General features: G+C 31.9%; 1 protein-coding gene across 50 annotated transcripts in view; it reads right to left on the reverse strand.

Annotated features, from left to right (window-relative positions):
* Nucleotides 1-360: 360 nt before the first annotated feature.
* The window catches only part of LOC127718104 (thioredoxin domain-containing protein 6-like), a 73,234-nt gene continuing 52,280 nt past the window's right edge, over nucleotides 361-21,314 (reverse strand). For 19 of the 50 annotated variants that reach the window (XM_052223999.1, XM_052224014.1, XM_052224016.1 and 16 more), the window contains 10 exons: nucleotides 18,125-18,166; nucleotides 17,140-17,442; nucleotides 14,590-14,625; nucleotides 14,004-14,117; nucleotides 11,331-11,357; nucleotides 10,560-10,601; nucleotides 9,029-9,091; nucleotides 6,861-6,899; nucleotides 3,385-3,428; nucleotides 361-1,322 (listed from right to left, as the gene is read on the reverse strand). In XM_052223999.1, coding sequence (XP_052079959.1) covers nucleotides 3,415-3,428; nucleotides 6,861-6,899; nucleotides 9,029-9,091; nucleotides 10,560-10,601; nucleotides 11,331-11,357; nucleotides 14,004-14,117; nucleotides 14,590-14,625; nucleotides 17,140-17,442; nucleotides 18,125-18,166 — 680 coding nt within the window. In that variant the 3' untranslated portion in view covers nucleotides 361-1,322; nucleotides 3,385-3,414. Of the gene's footprint in view, nucleotides 1,323-3,384; nucleotides 3,429-6,860; nucleotides 6,900-9,028; nucleotides 9,092-10,559; nucleotides 10,602-11,330; nucleotides 11,358-12,917; nucleotides 12,948-14,003; nucleotides 14,118-14,589; nucleotides 14,626-17,139; nucleotides 17,443-18,124; nucleotides 18,167-21,314 lie in introns of all 50 variants that reach the window. The other 31 variants (XM_052224039.1, XM_052224040.1, XM_052224034.1 and 28 more) reach the window with 12 other exon arrangements.

The following is a 21,314-nucleotide window of genomic DNA, read 5'->3' on the forward strand; positions in this document are numbered from 1 at the left end:
ACCATAAAAACAGCTTTTTTGGGCAGTCACTTAACCATGAAAAGAATGACCAATGTAGTAAACATCTTAATCGGCTGAAACTTTAATTGACTGATGACACAGATTGTTCATGTGATTACTGAGATATGTATGTCTCGGTTATGATTTTGCCATAAAATACATATATGGATCATGATTTTCACAAGACTTCAACATATGGAAGGGGTTGGTTTAAAACCCTATGTTGTAGACAAGTATAACCTGGTCATAGATGTTGAAAGAATTGTGTCAAGTAACCAAGATACACTGCCGTTTTTATAGAACCAATACCTAATGATAAACTTGATACATACCCAGCAAAAAAATTTATGAAACAATATAAAAAGTTGCCAAAAATGCATTTATTTCTCATAAAATATCACAATTAAATATGTAAAGTTAATAAAATCAACAAAAGTATATCAACATTCAATAATAAAATAAATAATTCTGTAATTCCCAACAGTTTTAAAACAGCAGTAAACACCTTTATTATATGGGAAAGGAACGAAATAAATATTTTTTAAATTATCGGTAAGCACATCCTGACAGCATACTATAGGTGATGTATCATTCTCATACATTTTCAAACTAAATTGGTTTTTAAAGCACATTTGAGCTGAAATAAGATAAAAAAAATTAAAAGCCAAACTGCAGAATTTTTATTCAAAATATTGTTTTGGGATTTTATTCAGAGAAATAGTCAAAATATTTGATTGGAAACTTGAATTTCAATTCCATTGTGTTTCAACTTGCTTTTTCTTAATTTCAAAAGTTATAGAAATAAAATGATTGTTTTCTGTACCTAAAAATTAAAGAAAAAGGAAATCCTCTTTTCCCATTAAGAAGATGGTTTTCAAGCTTCCTGGACCAAGTTAAAAATAATATAGTTAATTTCCAATATGTTGCTTAAAAAAGAGCAGTAAAGTGCCATATCTAGTTTAGAATTTAACAAACATGTCTGTCATATATCTTAAATATCCAGGTAGGTACTTCATAATGAAACCAAATATTTATACCATTTTTACTCAAAGAAATGAAAGTACAGTTCAAATATTTAAACTTTGTATCTGCTAATAAGTTAAAAAGTCAAGAATATGATTATTTTAAAATAACAAATCCAAAAACATCAAACGATTTTGCAATTAATGCCAATACGTGTGGAATGTCTGTGTAGATAACACCATCACAAAGTTTGTATTGAAACAACAACAAAAACTATCGATGTTTTCCATCAAGTCCATTAATATATCATAGGCACAGGGACAAGGCAGTTATTATCACAGACAGTCCTGTTAAGATCTCTGAAATAAAAAAATACAATACAATTACAGCTGTTCCAGAATTAAACCCATGGGGGCCATTGGGGGCATGTTTATAAGACCCAAACCAATATCTTCATTCTCGGTTGCTTTCTCGATTACGGAAATAAACGAAGAAATCGAAAGTTGTGATGAATTCTTAGGAAACAGCAATCGGCAAACCTCGGCAGATTCCGTTACCCTACATCTGCATATGTGTGCCGATTGATAGATTGATGGATTTGTGCGAGACATCATTAATTCTATAGAAAAACACATTGACGATGGAAATTCGTACCATATTAATTGTATAAATGCCCCATGTTTACTGTTTTATTTTTCGGAAGAAATTGCACTATATGTAATATATATAGCAAGTTGTGATGATATAATTACTGTTTACTCCAGTGACACACATTTCATGCATATTCAAGACGATTGTAAAATGATTGTTCTGATAAAAATTAAAGATCAAAGTGATTTGAAATAAATGTAGAAATTATCAAGCTTCGCTCAAATCCAGATAATTGGTTGGTATACGGATGTTTCAGCTGAGCCCTGATGTGTTGGAATTTTTAAAGTGCTGCAACTGTTCAATAATATTAACTAGTATCATCTGGACAGATAATGATAAAATTTTATGGGACAGAGATGCTTTAGCTATTCCATAACATTTTATAAGTCTCATTTTTTTCTCAAATTGATAAATACAGGTCAAATCATAAGTCATGATTGGCACATTCTTAAATGACAAATAGAAATACTGACACTGGCTGCATATTATCGGATAAAATTCGTTCAAATACGAATATTTTAGCAGTTTTGAATTTCACAAATGTCAAAAAATTTAAACCCACTTATATATATATGATTTTTTTTATTAAAAACGAGGTTCGTCTTTTTTTTTAACTATATTTGTTATGTATAATTTCTGTGATATTAAGTCCTTGATCGATTAATTTTCGCATTTAAAACTGAAAATTTCTACTTTCCAGGGTAATCCAGGTCCATTGCTATATACATTAATCGGGTCGTCACAGTGTATATATTTATTAAGAAAATTTTCGTGACCCGGCGGTAAAGGGAACACACCCTTTTGACAGTTTCAACTTAGCCCCTGAAGAAATAAAATAATGTCACTCACTATTTTGAATCGTTGTAGAATAATTAATTCTGGCCCGATTTTCATTTTTTATGCATCAGTGGATTTGTTTAAATAAGTTGTTCATGAATAAATGTCAACCTACACGATTGAAATAAGTAAAGGTGTTTTCCCACAGGGTGATGTTAATCTGTCTGGATAAAAACCATGTGATTGATAAGAAGTATCTCTGGTCAATTTATGACAGTGGCATCGCAGATAGTCACAAAAGAAATTACAGACAGCGTACTAATAAAACAGTTTCCATATCTTTTCTACAGTGCTACCCGGGTTATAAATAAGTGCTAATTAATCGTTGTAGTTCCTGTCAATATAATACTTCCATGGTATGATAATGTTTGTAGCAATTGGCAAATGTGATAATTGCTTTCTAACTGTTCCATATTTAATGTCTAAGTATTAGGGACAATTTACTTTTAAAAAAATATCCCTCTAAGTATTAAAAGCTTCCATGGTTTCACAATAATGCTTTTCAGATAGTCAAGTACCAGAGAAAATTTGGTTGGACAAGTAAACGTAAACTGAACCATGCATGGAACAAGTGAAATTGATCAAGTTTTTAACTACTAAAATATCAAAGGGTAAACCTCCAATAAGATTAAGTGTAGAAATATCTGGTAAAGTAATATATATATACTGCATATTCAGAAATTATTGTGAGGTTTTTATTAATGCGAATAATGTGACTCGATGAGTATAACTACAATAAAAACTGGCATTCCCATATCTGATACATATATCTAAAGCAGATATTCCTCCAATCCCATTAATTAATCTCGCATTTTTGTCTATCCTTAAAAAAATGCAATGATAAATGCATTTAAAGTATTAAAAAAAGAGTGAATAATTTTACTAATCCTGCTTACATTTTTGGTCCCTAAATATTTATATTTCTTAATTTACCTTGGGTAACAAAATCTGTTGATGTTTCCATTAATCTCCACCTTCTGAAACAAAATAAGATATTTTCATCAAAACTGGACCATAACTGTCATCATCAATGATATACATGAACAATTAAGTGCATAACATTCATTTTTCTTTGGAGTCACAATTTCATTTTCATATTTATATTTATACAAATATTGATTTCAGTTTTTTGCATCTTATTTTATTTTTTTGCTCTTTTTCATACAAAATTCTTGCATAATCAAATTTAATTTAATCTCCCTCCAACACTCCCTCTAAAAAAATAACACAAAACAACAACATATTTCAATACTGTTTCAACTGACAGTATATTTCAAGTATATTCATTTAGGTTGTAACATTTCCCAAGCATTTATACATCTCTGGCTTTTAAATGTTTGGGTTTGAGCATGTCTAATGAAGGTATTTAAAATCCCTAAAAGAGGGGGGGGGGGGGGTTGGACCTTTATTCAGAATCCGGGATCAGGTGTTTTTAAGCTAGGGATTTCAGGATCCGGGAATTCTTTTTTCGAATTTCGGGATATGGGGATTTAAATTTTTAGCTCACCTGGCCGGAAGGATCAAGTGAGCTTTTCTCATCACTTGGCGTCCGTCGTCGTTAACTTTTTACATTTTGAACTGCTTCTAGAGAACCACTGAATGGAATGAAACCAAACTTGGCATGAATGTTCCTTATGAGGTGCGGACCAAGTGTTGTTACTTTGTAGCCGATCCATCATCCAAGATGGCCACCAGCGTGGGACTTAGTTTAACATAGGACCCTATGGGAAATGCATACAAATGTCTTCTTTTAGAGAACCAGTGAATGGAATTAAACCAAACATGGCATGAATGTTCCTTATGAGGTGCTGACCAAGTGTTGTTACTTTGCAGTCGGTCCATCATCCAAGATGGCCGCAAGCTGGGGACTTAGTTTAACATAGGACCCTATGGGAAATACATACAAATGTCTTCTTTTAGAGAACCACTGAATGGAATGAAACAAAACATGGCATGAATGTTCCTTATGAGGTGCTGACCAAGTGTTGTTACTTTGCAGTCGGTCCATCATCCAAGATGGCCGCCAGCTGGGGACTTAATTTAACATAGGACCCTATGGGAAATACATACAAATGTCTTCTTTTAGAGAACCACTGAATGGAATGAAACAAAACATGGCATGAATGTTCCTTATGAGGTGCGGACCAAGTGTTGTTACTTTGCAGTCGGTCCATCATCCAAGATGGCCAACAGCAGGGGACTTAGTTTAACATAGGACCCTATGGGAAATACATACAAATGTCTTCTTTTAGAGAACCAGTGAATGGAATGAAACCAAACATGGCATGAATTTTCCTTATGAGGTGCTGACCAAGCGTTGTTACTTTGCAGCCGATCCATCATCCAAGATGGCCGCCAGTGGGTGACTTAGTTTAACATAGGACCCTATGGCAAATACATACAAATGTCTTCTTTTAGAGAACCACTGAATGGAAAGAAACCAAACATGGCATGAATGTTCCTTATGAGGTGCTGACTAAGTGTTGTTACTTTGAAGCTGATCCTTCATCCATGATGGCTGCCAGCGGGGGGACTTCCTTTAACATAAGACCATATTGGAAATATATACAAATGCTTCTTCTAGAGGTGCACTGAACGGAATGAAACCAAACATGGCATGAATGTTTCTTATGAGGTGCGGACCAAGTGTTGTTACTTTGAAGTGGATCCATAATCCAAGATGGCTGCCTGCAGGGGACTTAGTTTAACATAAGACCCTATGGGAAATACATACAAATGTCTTCTTTTAGAGAACCACTGAATGGAATGAAACCAAACATGGTATGAATGTTCCTTATGAGGTGCTGACCAAGCGTTGTTACTTTGAAGCCGATCCATCATACAAGATGGCTGCTATCGAGGGACTTATTTTAACATAGGACCCTATGGAAAATACATACAAATGTCTTCTTTTAGAGAACCACTGAATGGAATGAAACCAAACATGGCATGAATGTTCCTTATGAGGTGCTGACCAAGTGTTGTTACTTTGAAGCCGATCCATCATCCAAGATGGCTGCCTGCGGAGGGACTTAGTTTAACATAGGACCCTAAGGGAAATACATACAAATGTCTTCTTTTAGAGAACCACTGTATGGAATGAAACCAAACATGGCATGAACGTTCCTTATGAGGTGCTGACCAAGTGTTGTTACTTTGAAGCCGATTCATCATTCAAGATGGCCGCCAGCGGGGAACTTAGTTTAACATATAACCCTATGCAAAATATTTACAAATGTTTTCTTTTAGAGAACCACTGAATGGAATGAAACCAAACATGGCATGAATGTTCCTTATGAAGGGCTGACCAAGTGTTGTTACTTTGAAGCCGATCCATCATCCAAGATGGCCACCAGCTGGGGACAGTGTTTAACAAAGGACCCTACGGACAATACATACAAATGTCTTCTTTTACAGAACCACTGAATGGATTGAAACCAATCATGGCATGAATGTTCCTTATGAGGTGCTGACTAAGTGTTGTTACTTTGAAGCTGATCCTTCATCCATGATGGCTGCCAGCAAGGGTACTTCCTTTAACATAAGACCATATTGGAAATACATACAAATGCTTCTTCTAGAGGTGCACTGAATGGAATGAAACCAAACATGGCATAAATGTTTCTTATGAGGTGCTGATGAAGTGTTGCTACTTTGTTGCTGATTTACTGTTCAAGATGGCCACCAGGATTTTTTAATAACTTACAGGGCCAATATTAAACCAAATTTGGCCTCACTCATTATTAGGGTATCTGTTATGATTTTAATCTATTTTAACATGATTTCCAAAACCAAAGTAGAATCAGGTGAGCGACACAGGCTCTTGAGAGCCTCTAGTTATCTATCTTTACATGATTTCTAAAACCAAAGTAGAGTCAGGTGAGCAACACAGGCTCTTGAGAGCCTCTAGTTTTAAATTCAGGACCTCTGGATTCCATGTTTTTAAGCCCAGGATTAGGACCCCTCCTACCCTCCCCCCCCCTAAAAGCATTTGGGAATACAAAAAATTAAAGATGACCTCGGAATGCTAGATAAGTCTCTTAAGAAATATTTAATATATATCAATTCAGCAAAAGACAATAGTGTTCAACTAAAGTTATCTGTTTTTCAAAATTTGATATATCAGTCTGGCTAATTTTGAACATGATTAATTATGCTATTCAGGCAATTTATGTTTGTTCGCTGCAATTCACATCTTTATATACATGCAGTTTAACATCAAATTTTCCAACATGAGATGTTTTGTATTTAATAAACTATTCTAAAGATCATGGTAACTTCAAATAGTTGTACAACTGATTCCTTGCTTGCAAAGTCACATATAGAATATTTCTGTATCGACAAAGGCCTTTTTTCCAATCTAAATACCTAAACTTAGTTTTGAACGAATTTTCTTATCATTTACATACCAGGCTTTGCTTCTTCCTTTTTCTCCTCTTCTTTTGATTCTATGAGGGAGAGAAAAAAACATAAAATATTTAATGAACAAAAATTTTGGATCTGTGATGCATTAAAATGAAAACTGCAATATTCCTTTTAGAATATTGGAACTCCATGGATGATCAAGAAATTTAAAAAAACAAGAGGCTCTCAAGAGCCTGAATCGCTCACCTGAAATTTTTTGCTTAAATCTTTCATCAATGATTATTTTTGCTTTTCAATATATATTAATGAATGGCTTAAAACTTCCATTGAAATGTTCTTTGTATCTATCATATTTTCTTCAAAATCAAAGAAATGCATTTTACCCCTATGTTTCATTTTAGCCATAGTGGCTATGTTTCTTGACGTACAAGAAAATAAAATACAAAATTTATACTAGATACTCTGAAACTCACTCAGCCCAAGTTTGGCTGAAATTAATTCAGCAGTTTCAAAGGAGAAGATTTTTTAAAGTAAGCAAACTAAATGAACAAATTGTGAAAAATTGATTTTAAAGGGCAATAACTCCTTAAGGGGACAATTGACAATTTTGGTCATACAAACTTATTTGTAGATCTTACTTTGCTGAACATTTTTGCTGTTTACAGTTTATCATTATCATTAATAATATTCAAGATAATAACCAAAATCTGCAAGATTTCCTTCAAATTACCAATTAAGTGGCAGCAATCCAACAATGGGTTCTTAAGATTCATCTAAAAATTTCAGGGCTGACAGAGCTTGGCCTAATAATTTTTTTTACCTCCATCAGATTAGCTCTAAATGCTTTGGGTTTTGAGATATAAGCCAAAAATTGCATTTTACCCCTACGTTCTATTTTTAGCCATGGTGGCCATATTTTTTACGAAACAGAAAATAAAACACAAACTTTATTCTAGATACCCTTAGAATCATTCAGCTTAAGTTTGGTTGGAATTGGTTCAGTATTTTCAGAGAAGAAGATTTTTTAAAGTTAGAAAACATGATAAACAAATTGTGTAAAATTGTCCTTAAAGGGCAATAACTCCTTAAGGGGTCAATTGACAATTCTGATCATCCAAACTTATTTGTAGATCTTACCTTGATGAACATTTTTGGTGTTCACAGTTTATCTTTATCATAAATAATATTCAAGATAATAACCAAAAACTGCAAAATTTCCTTAAAATTACCAATTTAGTGGCAGCAACCCAACAATGGGTAATCAGATTCAACTGAAAATTTCAGGGCTGATCGAACTTCACCTAATGAACACTTTAACCACGAGTCAGATTTGCTCTAAATGCTTTGGTTTTTGAGATATAAGCCAAAAACTGCATTTTACCCCTATGTTCTATTTTTAGCCATGGCGGCCATGTTATTTGACGAAACAGTAAATAAAACACAAACTTTATTCTAAATACCCTAAGCATCATTCAGCTTAAGTTTGGTTGGAATTGGTTCAGTAGTTTCAGAGGAGAAGATGTTTGAAATAGTTTACACCAGACGGTCGACGACAGACGACGATGGAAAACGACGGATGCCAAGTGATGGCAAAAGCTCACAGTTCCTTCGGAACAGTGAGCTAAAATGGGTGGAGGGAATTAATTTTCTATGAATGTGGATGTAGATTTCATTGATTTTTATGTAAATTAAACCACATCTCAACCACTGTGGTTTGTAATAACACATTTGTCCCTACAGTCTCTTACTAAGTTGTCAGTGTTAATATTCTCATTGATCCATCTGGTCTCTTTGGTGCAACCAATAACCTCACCCTCACTGGTCTGTGTCCCCAATAAAGGCAGCCCAATACCTTTTGAACAGTGCAATTAGTGAATGTTATGTCATTCTGAAGACAACACGGACATATACTTATTTTTAGTGTTTTTTGCACTTACATTCACCAAAATCCTCTTTTAGAGGCTAAAGCAGAATTCTTGAAAAGAAATTTGTTTTAATGGATATTTGGTTGACTGTCCAAAATATGTTTCTATCGGTTCAATTCTTTGATTCTATTAAAAAATTCACTAGCTTCTTTCAGACATTTGGACTGACATGGTAACAACATGTCAGAAATATGAAATCTTTATCAAATGATAGGACTGACACTTTTTAAGAACTCTGTGACAGTGTGAGTCAGACCTATCCCAAAAAGTGCATCCCATAACCTCACCCTCAGTGGTTTGTGTGTCAGGTGCTTTTTCCTCTGACTGTGTTTCTTCTTTTTTCTCTTCACCTTTAAAATTGTACATAAACTTTAATTTATTAACAATTACTTGCACATATATGCAGTGATGACACAAATAATTCTGATGACTAAGTTTACTAAGACTAATTTAAATGTATAGGTCTTGACCAAACAAAAAAGTTGTTTGTAAGACTGGCTTGCTCCTGAAATTTCTTAATTGAACTTTCTAAAAAAGAAAACAGAAAACCCCTTTTTTCCTCAGTTTTTGCTCCTTTTTCTCTCTCTTAATCTGGCATTTTCAAACATAAAAATAATCTTTCATTACGAGAAACAGTCCTTAAATTAAAAATTCGTAAGGGTTCCGCGGAACCCAGTGTCTCGCCTACTTTTTGCTGTTAATCACAGGCTCAGCAAAAATGAGGAAAAAAATTAATAAAAATATTCCTCTCTATACTATCTTTTGATTGTAAGTAGCTTCTGTCCAAGTTTGGTAAAAATCCAGGATAGTTTATGAATCTAATAAATTTTTTAAAAACTTAAACTGCAGACTGTATGTAATGTTAACTGGAAGAAAAACTAAGTCCATTTATAAGTAAAATACGGAAAAAATGGAACAAAATTCCCTTCTAGATACTAGCTTTTAATCATAAACAAGCTTCTGTCTAAGTTTGGTACAAATCTAGGATAGTTTAAGAAAGTTGTTCAAATTTTAAAAACTTTAACCACAGAGTGAATGTAATGTTAACTGGCAGAAAAACTAAGTCCATTTATAAGTAAAATACGGAAAAAATGGATTTTTTTTTTTACAAAATTTACTTCTGGATACTAGCTTTTAATCATAAACAAGCTTCTGTCCATGTTTGGTACAAATCCAGGATAGTTTAAGAAAGTTGTTCAAATTTTAAAATCTTTAACCACAGAGTGAATGTAATGTTAACTGGCAGAAAAACTAAGTCCATTTATAAGTAAAATACGGAAAAAATGGATTTTTTTTTACAAAATTTACTTCTGGATACTATCTTATGATCATAAACAAGCTTCTTTCCAAGTTTGGTAGAAATCCAGGATAGTTTAAGAAAGTTATTAAAATTTCAAAAACTTTAACCACAGAGTGAATGTAATGTTTCCTGGCAGAAAAACACTAAGTCCATTTATAAGTAAAATACGGAAAAAATGGAATTTTTTTTTTACAAAATTTACTTTTGAATATTATCTTATGATCATAAACAAGCTTCTGTCCAAGTTTGGTAGAAATCCAGGATAGTTTAAGAAAGTTATTAAAATTTCAAAAACTTTAACCACAGAGTGAATATTTGTGGACGCCGCCGACGACGACGCCGACGGAATGTAGGATCGCTATGTCTCGCTTTTTCGACAAAAGTCGAAGGCTCGACAAAAAGGAATTTAAAAAAATTAAAAAAAATTATTCTATTTAAATTTTCCAGTTTAAAATATCATCATATAGATATATTAAGACATTTCCATATTCAAGGTTTATATAATTTGCAACCCTCACCCTGTGCAGTGCTTTCTTCCGTTTTTTGTTCTGTTTCTTCACCTATAGTGAAAGAAATTGTTACCAATAACATAATGATAGAACTTCAAAATTTAAAAAGAAAGTGTCATATAATTAACTGTTTATAAAGTATAGCAAATATACTTGAGTGTGTAAAAAGAGCAGTCAAGTTATGTTTGCTTGTTTGCTGTTCAGTAGTTGTCGTTTGTTGATGTGGTTCATAAGTGTTTCTCGTTTCTCGATTTTTATATAGATTAGACCGTTGGTTTTCCCGTTTGAATGGTTTTACACTAGTAATTTTTGGGGCCCTTTGTAGCTTACTGTTCGGTGTGAGCCAAGGCTCCGTGTTGAAGACCGTACTTTGACCTATAATGGTTTACTTTTTTAAATTGTGACTTGGATGGAGAGTTGTCTCATTGGCACTCATACCACATCTTCTTATATCTATTGTTTGCATAAGTGGACCATAAGCAAGCAACATTTTATTTTTGTATGGTTCATGTACATTCAGGTATGTTATTATATAAGGGATGACCCATTGAGCCTTTCTGGTAAGATCAATAGGGTATAATTATAGAGATAATTTTTGGCCAAGAAGTTAATCATCCTTTTTTTTCAATCAGATGCAGCTTGATACTTTTAATTGAATCAGCCATACACATTGATAAATGTTCAACTTTATTCAAAATTTTGTGAGAAAACAATTGCAACTCAAAAATCACACTAAAAACATTGGTATTAAAAAACAGAAAACCGTATATAAATCCTTACTTGGTTTTTCTTCCGTTTTACTTTCTTCTGAAAAATAATAAAACTAATATATGAAAATATAAGTAACACCAATATAAAAAGTTCATAAAAAACTAATTTTCAACTCAATCAACCTTTAAACTTTTTCATCTCTTGTTCTCTGATTGTTTGCCAGTACAGATAAGAAAAATTGGGACATATTATCTGGGAAGTTGAAATTTTAATGTGTAGTAAATATATTCAAATATGAAAACTCTCCTAGCAGGAGATATGAAAATTCTAAGAATAATTTTTTTTTGATTTTAGATTTTAAACATTTTCCCTCGTTGGAACACATAATAAAAATCACAATTATCAAGATCAAAATTTATACAAATTTGCTATCTAATTGTGTATATTACATAAGACTTATTCTGATGGATCCAAAAATTTAGATTTAATTCTAATTTGGATAAATTTTCCCTCAAGATTCTTTGGTAGTAAGATTACAGAATTTAGTAGATATTATGTAACTCCTGCACCTGGTTTTAATGGTTATCTGACGAGGCCTCATAATAAAACATACACTTTGTTGGAAGAAGAAGTACATATGTTAGCAGAACCATAATTATGATATTAAAGAAACCAAAACCAAAGCAGCCATAGTTTCTATTGCACTCAGGTCAGTACATAATTAAAACCTTCAACGTGGAAAGAATTCTAAAAATCTTTAAAAATTATAAAATAAGGAGGTGAGATATGATTGCCAATAAGACAACTTTCCATCAGAGACCAAATGATGTAGATGTAAGCATTTATATGTCACATTACAGCCTTTAACAATGAGCAAAACCCATATCATACAGTAAGCTATAAAAGGCCCTGATATATCAAAAATATAAAACAATTATAACAAAATCAACCACCTGATTTATGATTAAACCATAAAAAATGCAGAAAAAAACAAACAAATATGACAGAAAGCAACCAACAATAACCCATGAATACAGGCTCCTGACTTGGGAATTACACAAAAGGAATATGGCAGGGTTAAAACGGTAGATGAGTGCTCAACCCTACCTGAAAACAAAATTCAGATTATAATTTAGCTCATTAATTTATATATTTCATGTGTATCCTTGCCTAGTAATAGTAAATGCAGCAGTAAATACCAAAATTTTTTCTAAACAATTGAAAAAAGATGCTTCAAAAGATATCTAATGGGTTAAAGTTTTAATTGGTGGCTTTTTATCTCCATGATGCAGGAAAGAGTCATTCAATAGCAAATATTTCATGCACATTCAACAGGGGAAAAAATTTAACTGGTTCCACCAGATTATTTTTACAGGAGGGCAGACTAGGGGACAGGGTCAGAAATTTTGCCTTGAAATTTTTCATAAAAGGTCTCTTTTAAGAGGTTAAGAAAAGAATGATTTATCATTATTGTTTGTGAAATTAATAATTGATAAAAAAACCTTATGCAACCAATTTTCTTCCTTCACTGCAGTATGTGTATAAATTGTGTGTGTTTTCACATACACAGCAGTACATTTAACATTGACTTTGTGTGGAGATTCAACCCTGTTGGTGAAATTACCAACACCTCAAATATTTAGAAAACTGACACACCTCTCCAAATTTCATCAAGTGGTCTATAACCTGCAAAAATGTTTAGAACTTTGAACGAATAGTAAAAAAGAATCTGATGAAGGGTAAGGTATAATAATATTTTTCAACGACACTTCTTTCCTATCCCCATCTTCTGCTACAACGTGAGTTTCTTCCAACATTTGATGGCAAATAGCAAAAGGTTGAGGTTAGCATTAGTGACACAGAAAAAATCTTTGTTATATGCAAATGGAATTACAAAGCTGAAAGGAAAATGTTAGCCAAGAAATTTTGGTCAAATATATACAAGTTTTTTAGTGTAACTGAAATTCTGATATTATTCAATTGTTACTTATGATTATTTACAGAGCCCTTAACAATTTATAACAGAATGTTGTAAGGTTTATTGACAAAAGTAATCACAGCCATAATTTACAATCATGTCACAAAAAAAAGCTTCCAATGTTACATTTCCAAATTTTGATATAAATGTGTAATGTTGCTCTTCTTCTAATAAGTAACATGCTGTTCATACAGTGAACTGTAAATTACACATCAACTTGAAATGAAAAGATTTTTTCTTTAAATAATCAGAAGTTCAGTTACACATTATAGATGCTGGATAGTAATTAAACTAAGCACTTACGATTTCCTTCTTTTTTCATTGACACATGTTAAATTCCAAAAGTTGTATTACAGCATCATGAGCTTGAACTTTTGCTAAATAAATATTTGACTACTGACAACAGGGACAGTCTATACTAACTTTAGTATAGAAAGTCCTTGCTGACAATGAGCAATACTGTTAATTCAATTAACCGTTATACCAGTTCTGCCAACTTTTAATAATGCAAATGCGTGAGATTTGGCCAAAATCGTAAAGATCAAAGAGAAAAAACAATAGATCAAAGGAAAATGCCGCCAAATAAGCATGAAAATGCGTGAGTCTCACGCTAAATGCGTGAGACTTGGCAGCCCTGTTATACTTTGGCTAAATTTCTATCCAGCTACAACAGAATTCCTCACAGAAACAATTAGCAAGCAAGGTAACAGGAAAAAGGTTATTTTCTGGTAAGGAAAACATGTTATACAGGAGGTTTGACAAACCTTGCTGCTGTTCCTCAGGCTTAGCCTCAGTTTCAGACTGAGGCTGAGCCTCACTTTCAGAGGGCTTAGCCTCTGTTTCAGATGGCTTTGGTGAAGGGGCTTTAGTTTCTTCTTCTGTAAATCATATATTGTATATTCAATCTTTCTTATAATCCTTTACAATATTGGTACTTTTATGCACAATTTATTTTTATATTATAGTGTATTATACATGCCAATTTCTAATAATTTACCAATGAAAATCAGATAAAATTTACCTGGAGAAAAACCAAATGTTTTATAACTTGAACAGCTATTCATTTTATTTTTTTTTATGTCTTAACTAAAACTGAAACACATTTGGCCTGTAAAAGAGAAATATGTGATGATTGAAGCCTTTCTGCTCCAAATGTTCATAATTTTAACAGCCAATGAAACTCCAGCTTTCCAACTTTTGGAGTTGTGCATCATAAGGGAAAAAAACAGAGGTTTCCGAAATGTCTGAAAAAAACAGAACACAGAATGGAGCATTGTCGGATCCTCGTAAGTGAAATGGGACACAAGATCTGTTTCCAATTAGATTGTAATTTAAATGTATTCTTATTACCTGTTTTTTCTTCCTTTGGAGCTTCCTCTTGTTTTTCTGAAAAATGTTAGAAATTTCAAATTATTACATATAAATTGAAAGTTCTATGATTATTTGGTCCCAGGATATGAAAGTGATGAACACTATTTATATACAATGTCAAATTCAATCAAATAATGTTATCCAATTTTTTTTTTCGACAGCAATTCAATTACGCCACTTTGAGTTTTAGTACAATAATAACAAGAATATCATGGCAATTATGTCTAACTAGGAAACTTCACTTTTAAAAACATTAACAAAGCTGCAAAAATAAGATGTTTTACAATAAAGAGAAATCGCCATTGCTTTGATATCGTGACTGTATTCTAAGTCTCTTGAAGGTGTTTTTATGAATTAAGTGATAAGTTAATGATATAATAAAGAACCCAAAAGAGAAAAATTTCTTATTATTTTCCATGAAAGCTAGGGAGGAAAAATGAAATGAGGCAATTATAGAAAATTGGAAAATCTTTACAAATACACTGGTCCTAAGCTGGAACTACTGATATTTAAAAGCTGAAAACATATATTTTTTTCATTTTTCAACAGAAAAAATTTCCTGTAAAAAATAAAATGAACTATATAAAACAAATTGCTTGAAACTTCATTCCACACAATGTCTATCATTCTATCCAAACAGATACTCCACATTTTCTTGCAATAGTTCAAATGCTAAGAATTTTATCTTGAAGTACTAAAAGGACACCTATGCATCCATTAAAAGATATATGCAAAGTTACTATTACCTGAAGAAAGCATAGGATTTAAAAAAAATATTTTACAATTAGGCTATATTTATGTTGCATGCATTATACGTACACAGGAATATATTTATAAAACAAAAGTACAATTTGGCACTAATATATATTAGTATATAGACTAGCTTCAGTAGCTGGAACACAAATAGCAAACTCCAAAACTTACATATAGCTTCTGATCTAACATTTGTATTACATACTATTTTTTTTTTTGCAATATTCAAAAAGATTAAACTTTTTTGTGGTCATTTGCGTGTTCCAGCCATTGAAGTCTTTATAACATGTCATAAAAAAACCAGCATACCATTATATATATATATAAACACATTCAAATCTTCTTGGATCTGTTCAAATGCATTCAAATTGCTCATTTAGGCCCAAATGGAGAGAGAAAAAAACTTGGCAACTGTAGTTAGGAATTATAAACTCCTTAGCTAGAACTTAGGGAAAACTTAGATAATTTCAACTTGTTAGTTGAACAGTTCTATTTGAGAAATTCTGTCATCATTTGCTGTTATTTTTTTTGTTATTGCAATAAATTAAAAAAAAAAAATGAGATTTGGTAATATGCCACTGAGACAGCTATCTGTCAAAGACCAGAGGACAAAGATATGTATGCATCGGCACTAAACACATTTATTTAAAAACCAGTTGTTGGCATGACACGGGTTATGTTCTTCTCATATATGTTATGATGGTATGATACTAAACCCCTAACGGGAAGGGTTGTGCCTGATATTCATATGATGAAGACATAATCTTTCAATCAGTTTAATTGAAGTCTGGAGCTGGCATGTCAGTTAACTGCTAGTAGTCTGTTGTTATTTATGTATTATTGTCATTTTGTTTATTTTCTTTGGTTACATCTTCTGACATCAGACTCGGACTTCTCTTGAACTGAATTTTAATGTGCGTATTGTTATGCGTTTACTTTTCTACATTGGCTAGAGGTATAGGGGGAGGGTTGAGATCTCATAAACATGTTTAACCCCACCGCATTTTTGTGCCTGTCCCAAGTCAGGAGCCTCTAGCCTTTGTCAGTCTTGTATTATTTTTAATTTTAGTTTCTTGTGTACAATTTGGAGTTTAGTATGGCGTTCATTATCACTGAACTAGTATATATATTTGTTAAGGGGGCCAGCTGAAGGACGCCTCCGGGTGCGGGAATTTCTCGCTGCATTGAAGACCTGTTGGTGACCTTCTGCTGTTGTCTGTTCTATGGTCGGGTTGTTGTCTCTTTGACACATTCCCCATTTCCATTCTCAATTTTATTTGATCAGTTTCAAAAAGGTGAAGGAAAGAAGGAAAACAGTATATTCTAGTCATATCAATAATAAGGGAAACATGAATTTATGCAGGTGCGGACAAAAGCCCCATCTCCTTTTGACCAAAAATTGGAGTGTTTTTTTCAACACATTTTGTCCGTTTTTGACAGCCTTTATAGATAATTTTCTTTACTCTATCACTCTGTCCCTTTGTTCTGAGATTCCTGGATCTGCTGCATACGTATGATTTTATATATATAATTTTATATAAGTTTATTTTGAAATGGATTCACACAAAAATAGATTTAATGTTGATAGCTGCTATATTTAGACACTAAATATATATATATTATAGATCGTTTTTGTACACTATAGCTACAAAGTACATTGTCATTTAATCAAACATCGTCTTCTGTAAGCACCATATATTCTAGAAATTGGTTAAGTCTAAATAAATATAATGATGGAGGTCAAGGTCAACTAAAGGACAAGCGGTGCTGTTGTACCTTCTTTAATTATTTCACCAGATTGCTTAGTTTCTTTCTGTTTATTTAAATCAGATTTCTCTTGTTCAAGAGATTTTGATTGTTCCCCTCCTTTTTGAGATTTTGCTGATTTTTCTCGTTCTTTTTGAGATTTTGCGGACTTTTCCCTCTCTTTACTAGACTCTGCAGACTGCTCACGTTTTGTCATTGATTTTTCCGTCTGCTCTCCATTTTTGGCAGACTGTTCCTGGGCTTTCTGAGATTTTGCAGACTGTTCCCTTTCTTTCTGATTTTCAGAATCAGATAATATTTCTTTTTGTTTACCTAACATAAATAATTTAATTTTCAAAACATGTTACGATGTCCATCGTATATCTTTTTGTAGTAATGTCAAATTGTAATTTTAATTCAAAGTCCCGCAGTAGTAAAAAATATAACATAAATAATTTTTTTTCAATACATGTTACGATGTCCATCGTATATCCATGTTACGATGTCCATCGTATATCCATGTTACGATGTCCATCGTATATCTTTCTGTATGATGTCAAATTGTAATTTTATTTCAAAGTCCTGCAGAAGTAAAAAATATAACATAACTATTTTTTTTTCAATACATGTTACGATGTCCATTGTATATCTTTCTGTATAATGTCTGATTGTAATTTCAATTCAAAGTCCCGCAGTAGTAAAAAATAAGTGAAAATTATATTTATCAAATGAAACAGAAATGATGTTGTCTGCCATACATATTTTTGTCCCGACTGTTAATAAGATGCTTTAATTTCACATTAGTATTTAAATGTTCTTTTATAAAGACTTATAACATGGAATAGTTTTAGTAGATCAATTAATGCAGTATCCTACATATACCATAATTATTTTTTATTAAAAAGAAATTTACACCAATTAATAAATAAAAACAAGTATACAAGTACAATATAGACGACTACAAGATAGACAGATTAAGGTTATACACTACTGAGATTGTGCATGCTCGGTTTACCTTCTTGTTGTTCTTCTTTAGATTGTTCTTGTTTGGATTCTTCTGTAATCAACAGTTTAAGCTATGACTTTCATTGCTTTACACAAAGGGGAGTATATATATATAAAACACATGCTTATTATGGTAAACAAATGGTTATAAATGGACATACAGTTCATATTTTCACTAACAAAAATTGCATCCAAAGAAATTAGATTTTGCAAAGTGAGGGATAGTTTTCTATGAAGGGTGCCTAATTTTTACTTTATTAGTCTTATTTCAAACAGTATTTCTTTTGTAAAATGTATCCGTAAATAAAACTGAAACAAAAGGGATGTCTCTTTTTAAACAAGTAAAGATACATGTTTGTTTTGAGTATAATAGTTATTTTAGAATGCAGAAACAGCATCTAGCAGAGAAAAAAAATTCTAGAGAAAAATCCCAAGTCAAAGTGGACAGCAGTTCTTAAGCAGTTTATTAGCATTCACAGTGCATACTCGACAGCTGTTCTTTAGCAGTTCATTAGCATTCACAGTTGCCAAATTCAAGGCAATAGTTAATTTGCATAAAGGCATTCCAATAGCATTCCATAGCAGTTTCTTAGCAGTTTATTTAGCATTCACAGTTATTTAGCAGTTATTTTTGACGAAAAATTTAAATGAGATACTCAAAAACTGCTATCTTCTCTGAATATTCATGAGAACTGCTATAATAACAGCTATCAATAATGAATATTCATAGAAACTGCTAAGTTGTACATCCTAATATGGTTTTCTAAACTGCTAATAACTGCTATGGAATGCTATCAGATCTGTCAAAAGTTGGAATACAAAGGTACACATGAATATACTGTGTACAAGATATGAATGCAAAAATAAAATTCTAATATTTTACTGCAAGTCTTGTTGAAATTTCAAAAAGTTGTACCAACTTATATTTGTAATTTGAGCAGTAACTGCAATCAAATGACTCTATTTTAATCCAATAACAGACTTGTTAAGGGGTGTAAACATGCTTTGTGAGTACTGTACCTGGCCTTATACCCCTTATTAATTATGTCAGTGGCAGAATTATAGGAACAGTTAAGAATTATAATGCACTTTAAATATCAGTGCTTATAAAAAGCAACTTATTCAATAAGAGTGGTTATACTTAAGAGACTATTTATTACCTTGACTAAATGATTTTCAGATTAAAAGTTATTTTATTTTTATTATTATTTAATTACCAAATGTACTACTAATTTCTCTTCTACTGTATATATTTTGTGTGGACCAAAAGAAAACAGTTATCTCCTCTTTCTCTTTTGGAATTAAACAAAATAATTTTTAATATTACATGTAATATATTATGTTTCCACTTTCTGAAATAAACTTAAGTAACATATATATTAACTTCATTAAATGGATTGTTTGGTCAATATTAAACAATCAGATATATGTGACCTAGGTTTCCCTAATATTCCCTCCCCCTTTTTCAACTCTTGAATATGATTTATTTTTGTTTTTTTTTACAAAATTATATTAAAATATTCATATTTTTATTTTCAAATAACATCTTGCACTGTTAGTATATGCTAGTATTTTATTACAATCCTATCATTATCAGATATTCTATTTGAATAAACAACTATCCCCCCTTTTTTGGGGCTTTCTGTATTATTTCTGTTTTTCCCTACAAAGTTATGTCAGAAAATACACATGCATTATCTGTAACTTCAACTTACTGTACTGCAGGTGTGAGAAATTATTCCATTTAGCCCAAATTAAACTTTATAATTGACAAAAATACAGTTTTTCACTAGCAAGTATTTACACACAGCTTGGAGCCAAAATGCACATTTGAAAATGATCAAATAACCTTCAAATAAAGGTTTACTATCAAGCTGAAAACACAGCCAGATCCAAGCATTTTTATATCAAAGATTAAAACCAAAACTGCTATCAAACTGCTATTGAACTGCTGTCATAACTGTTGTCCAATTGACCATTTTTAAATTGACAACAGTTTAGAAGGTAGATCCAGACTGCTAAGATGAATGCTAAGATGAATGCTAAGAGGAATGCTAAGAAATGGTGAAATAAGGCAGTTTCTCAAACTGCTATTAGATGGAATGCTATGAACAGCTGAAAGACTGCTAAAAATATGAAGAACTGGTAAATAACAGCTAATAAACTGCTAATGATAGCAGTTCAGTTTGACTTGGGTTTAAGTCAAAAATCCAGAATTACTCGGAGAACTGAATTAGTTTATGGTGGGCCTTTACAAATTGCTACAGATCAAACAAAAAACTACAAAGAATTAAATAAGTATATATCTGCCGTAATTAACTGAACTTTAATAAAAAACTTTAACAAAAAGCCACTAAGACCTGAATTAGTCTAGCTATGATCTCCTCCAACTGAAGCTTTATCAAAATGCAAAAAAGAAAAGAACAAGTTGAACTGAGATATTGCTCACTAATGATACACAAGTTATAAGTCTTCAATAAACAGGATGTTGATTAGCAAAGGATTAAAAACTTATCACATGATACAAGTCTATAGTATGCTGTTTACACATTGCGACAGATTTACTGTAAATTCAGAAATGATTGGGAGCTTTTTATTAATGCGAATAATCAGATTGGGTGATGATCGCAATAATAAGAACTTGCATTCTGATATCTGATACATAAATTTGTATGCAGATTTTCCTGAAATTGCAATAATTAATCTTGCATTTTTGTCTTATTCTTCATAACCCCAATAATAAATGCATGCAATAATTTCTGAATTTACAGTAACAAAAAGCTACAAAGAATTGAAAAAGTCTATAGTCAGCTTTGTTAAACTAAAGTAAAAACTATATTGAATAAAAAGCAACAAAGAAATAAATTGTTTATAATTTGCCCTATGTTCTTAAGTTATAAAAGGCTATAACAAAGAGCTAAGACAAAGACTGAATTAGTCTAAAGTCAGCCCTATACAACTAAAATTAATGTTAAAATAAAGCTTTTAAAAGACTGAGTTAGTCTCTAAGGCGGTACTATACAACATGTACAACTAAAATTACTGCTATAACAAAAAGCTACAAAAACTGAAATAGTATTAACTGATAGTCTGTCTTTATATACAAATCAATAAGTACAATGAACGTCTAAGAAAAAAGCATTAGACTATAGTCTCCCATATTTAAGAGAGAAGCGAAAGATACCAAAGGAACTTTCAAA

Source organism: Mytilus californianus, unplaced genomic scaffold (assembly GCF_021869535.1).
Source record: "Mytilus californianus isolate M0D057914Y unplaced genomic scaffold, xbMytCali1.0.p SCAF_10, whole genome shotgun sequence".
NCBI classification, from domain to species: Eukaryota; Metazoa; Mollusca; class Bivalvia; order Mytilida; family Mytilidae; genus Mytilus; species Mytilus californianus.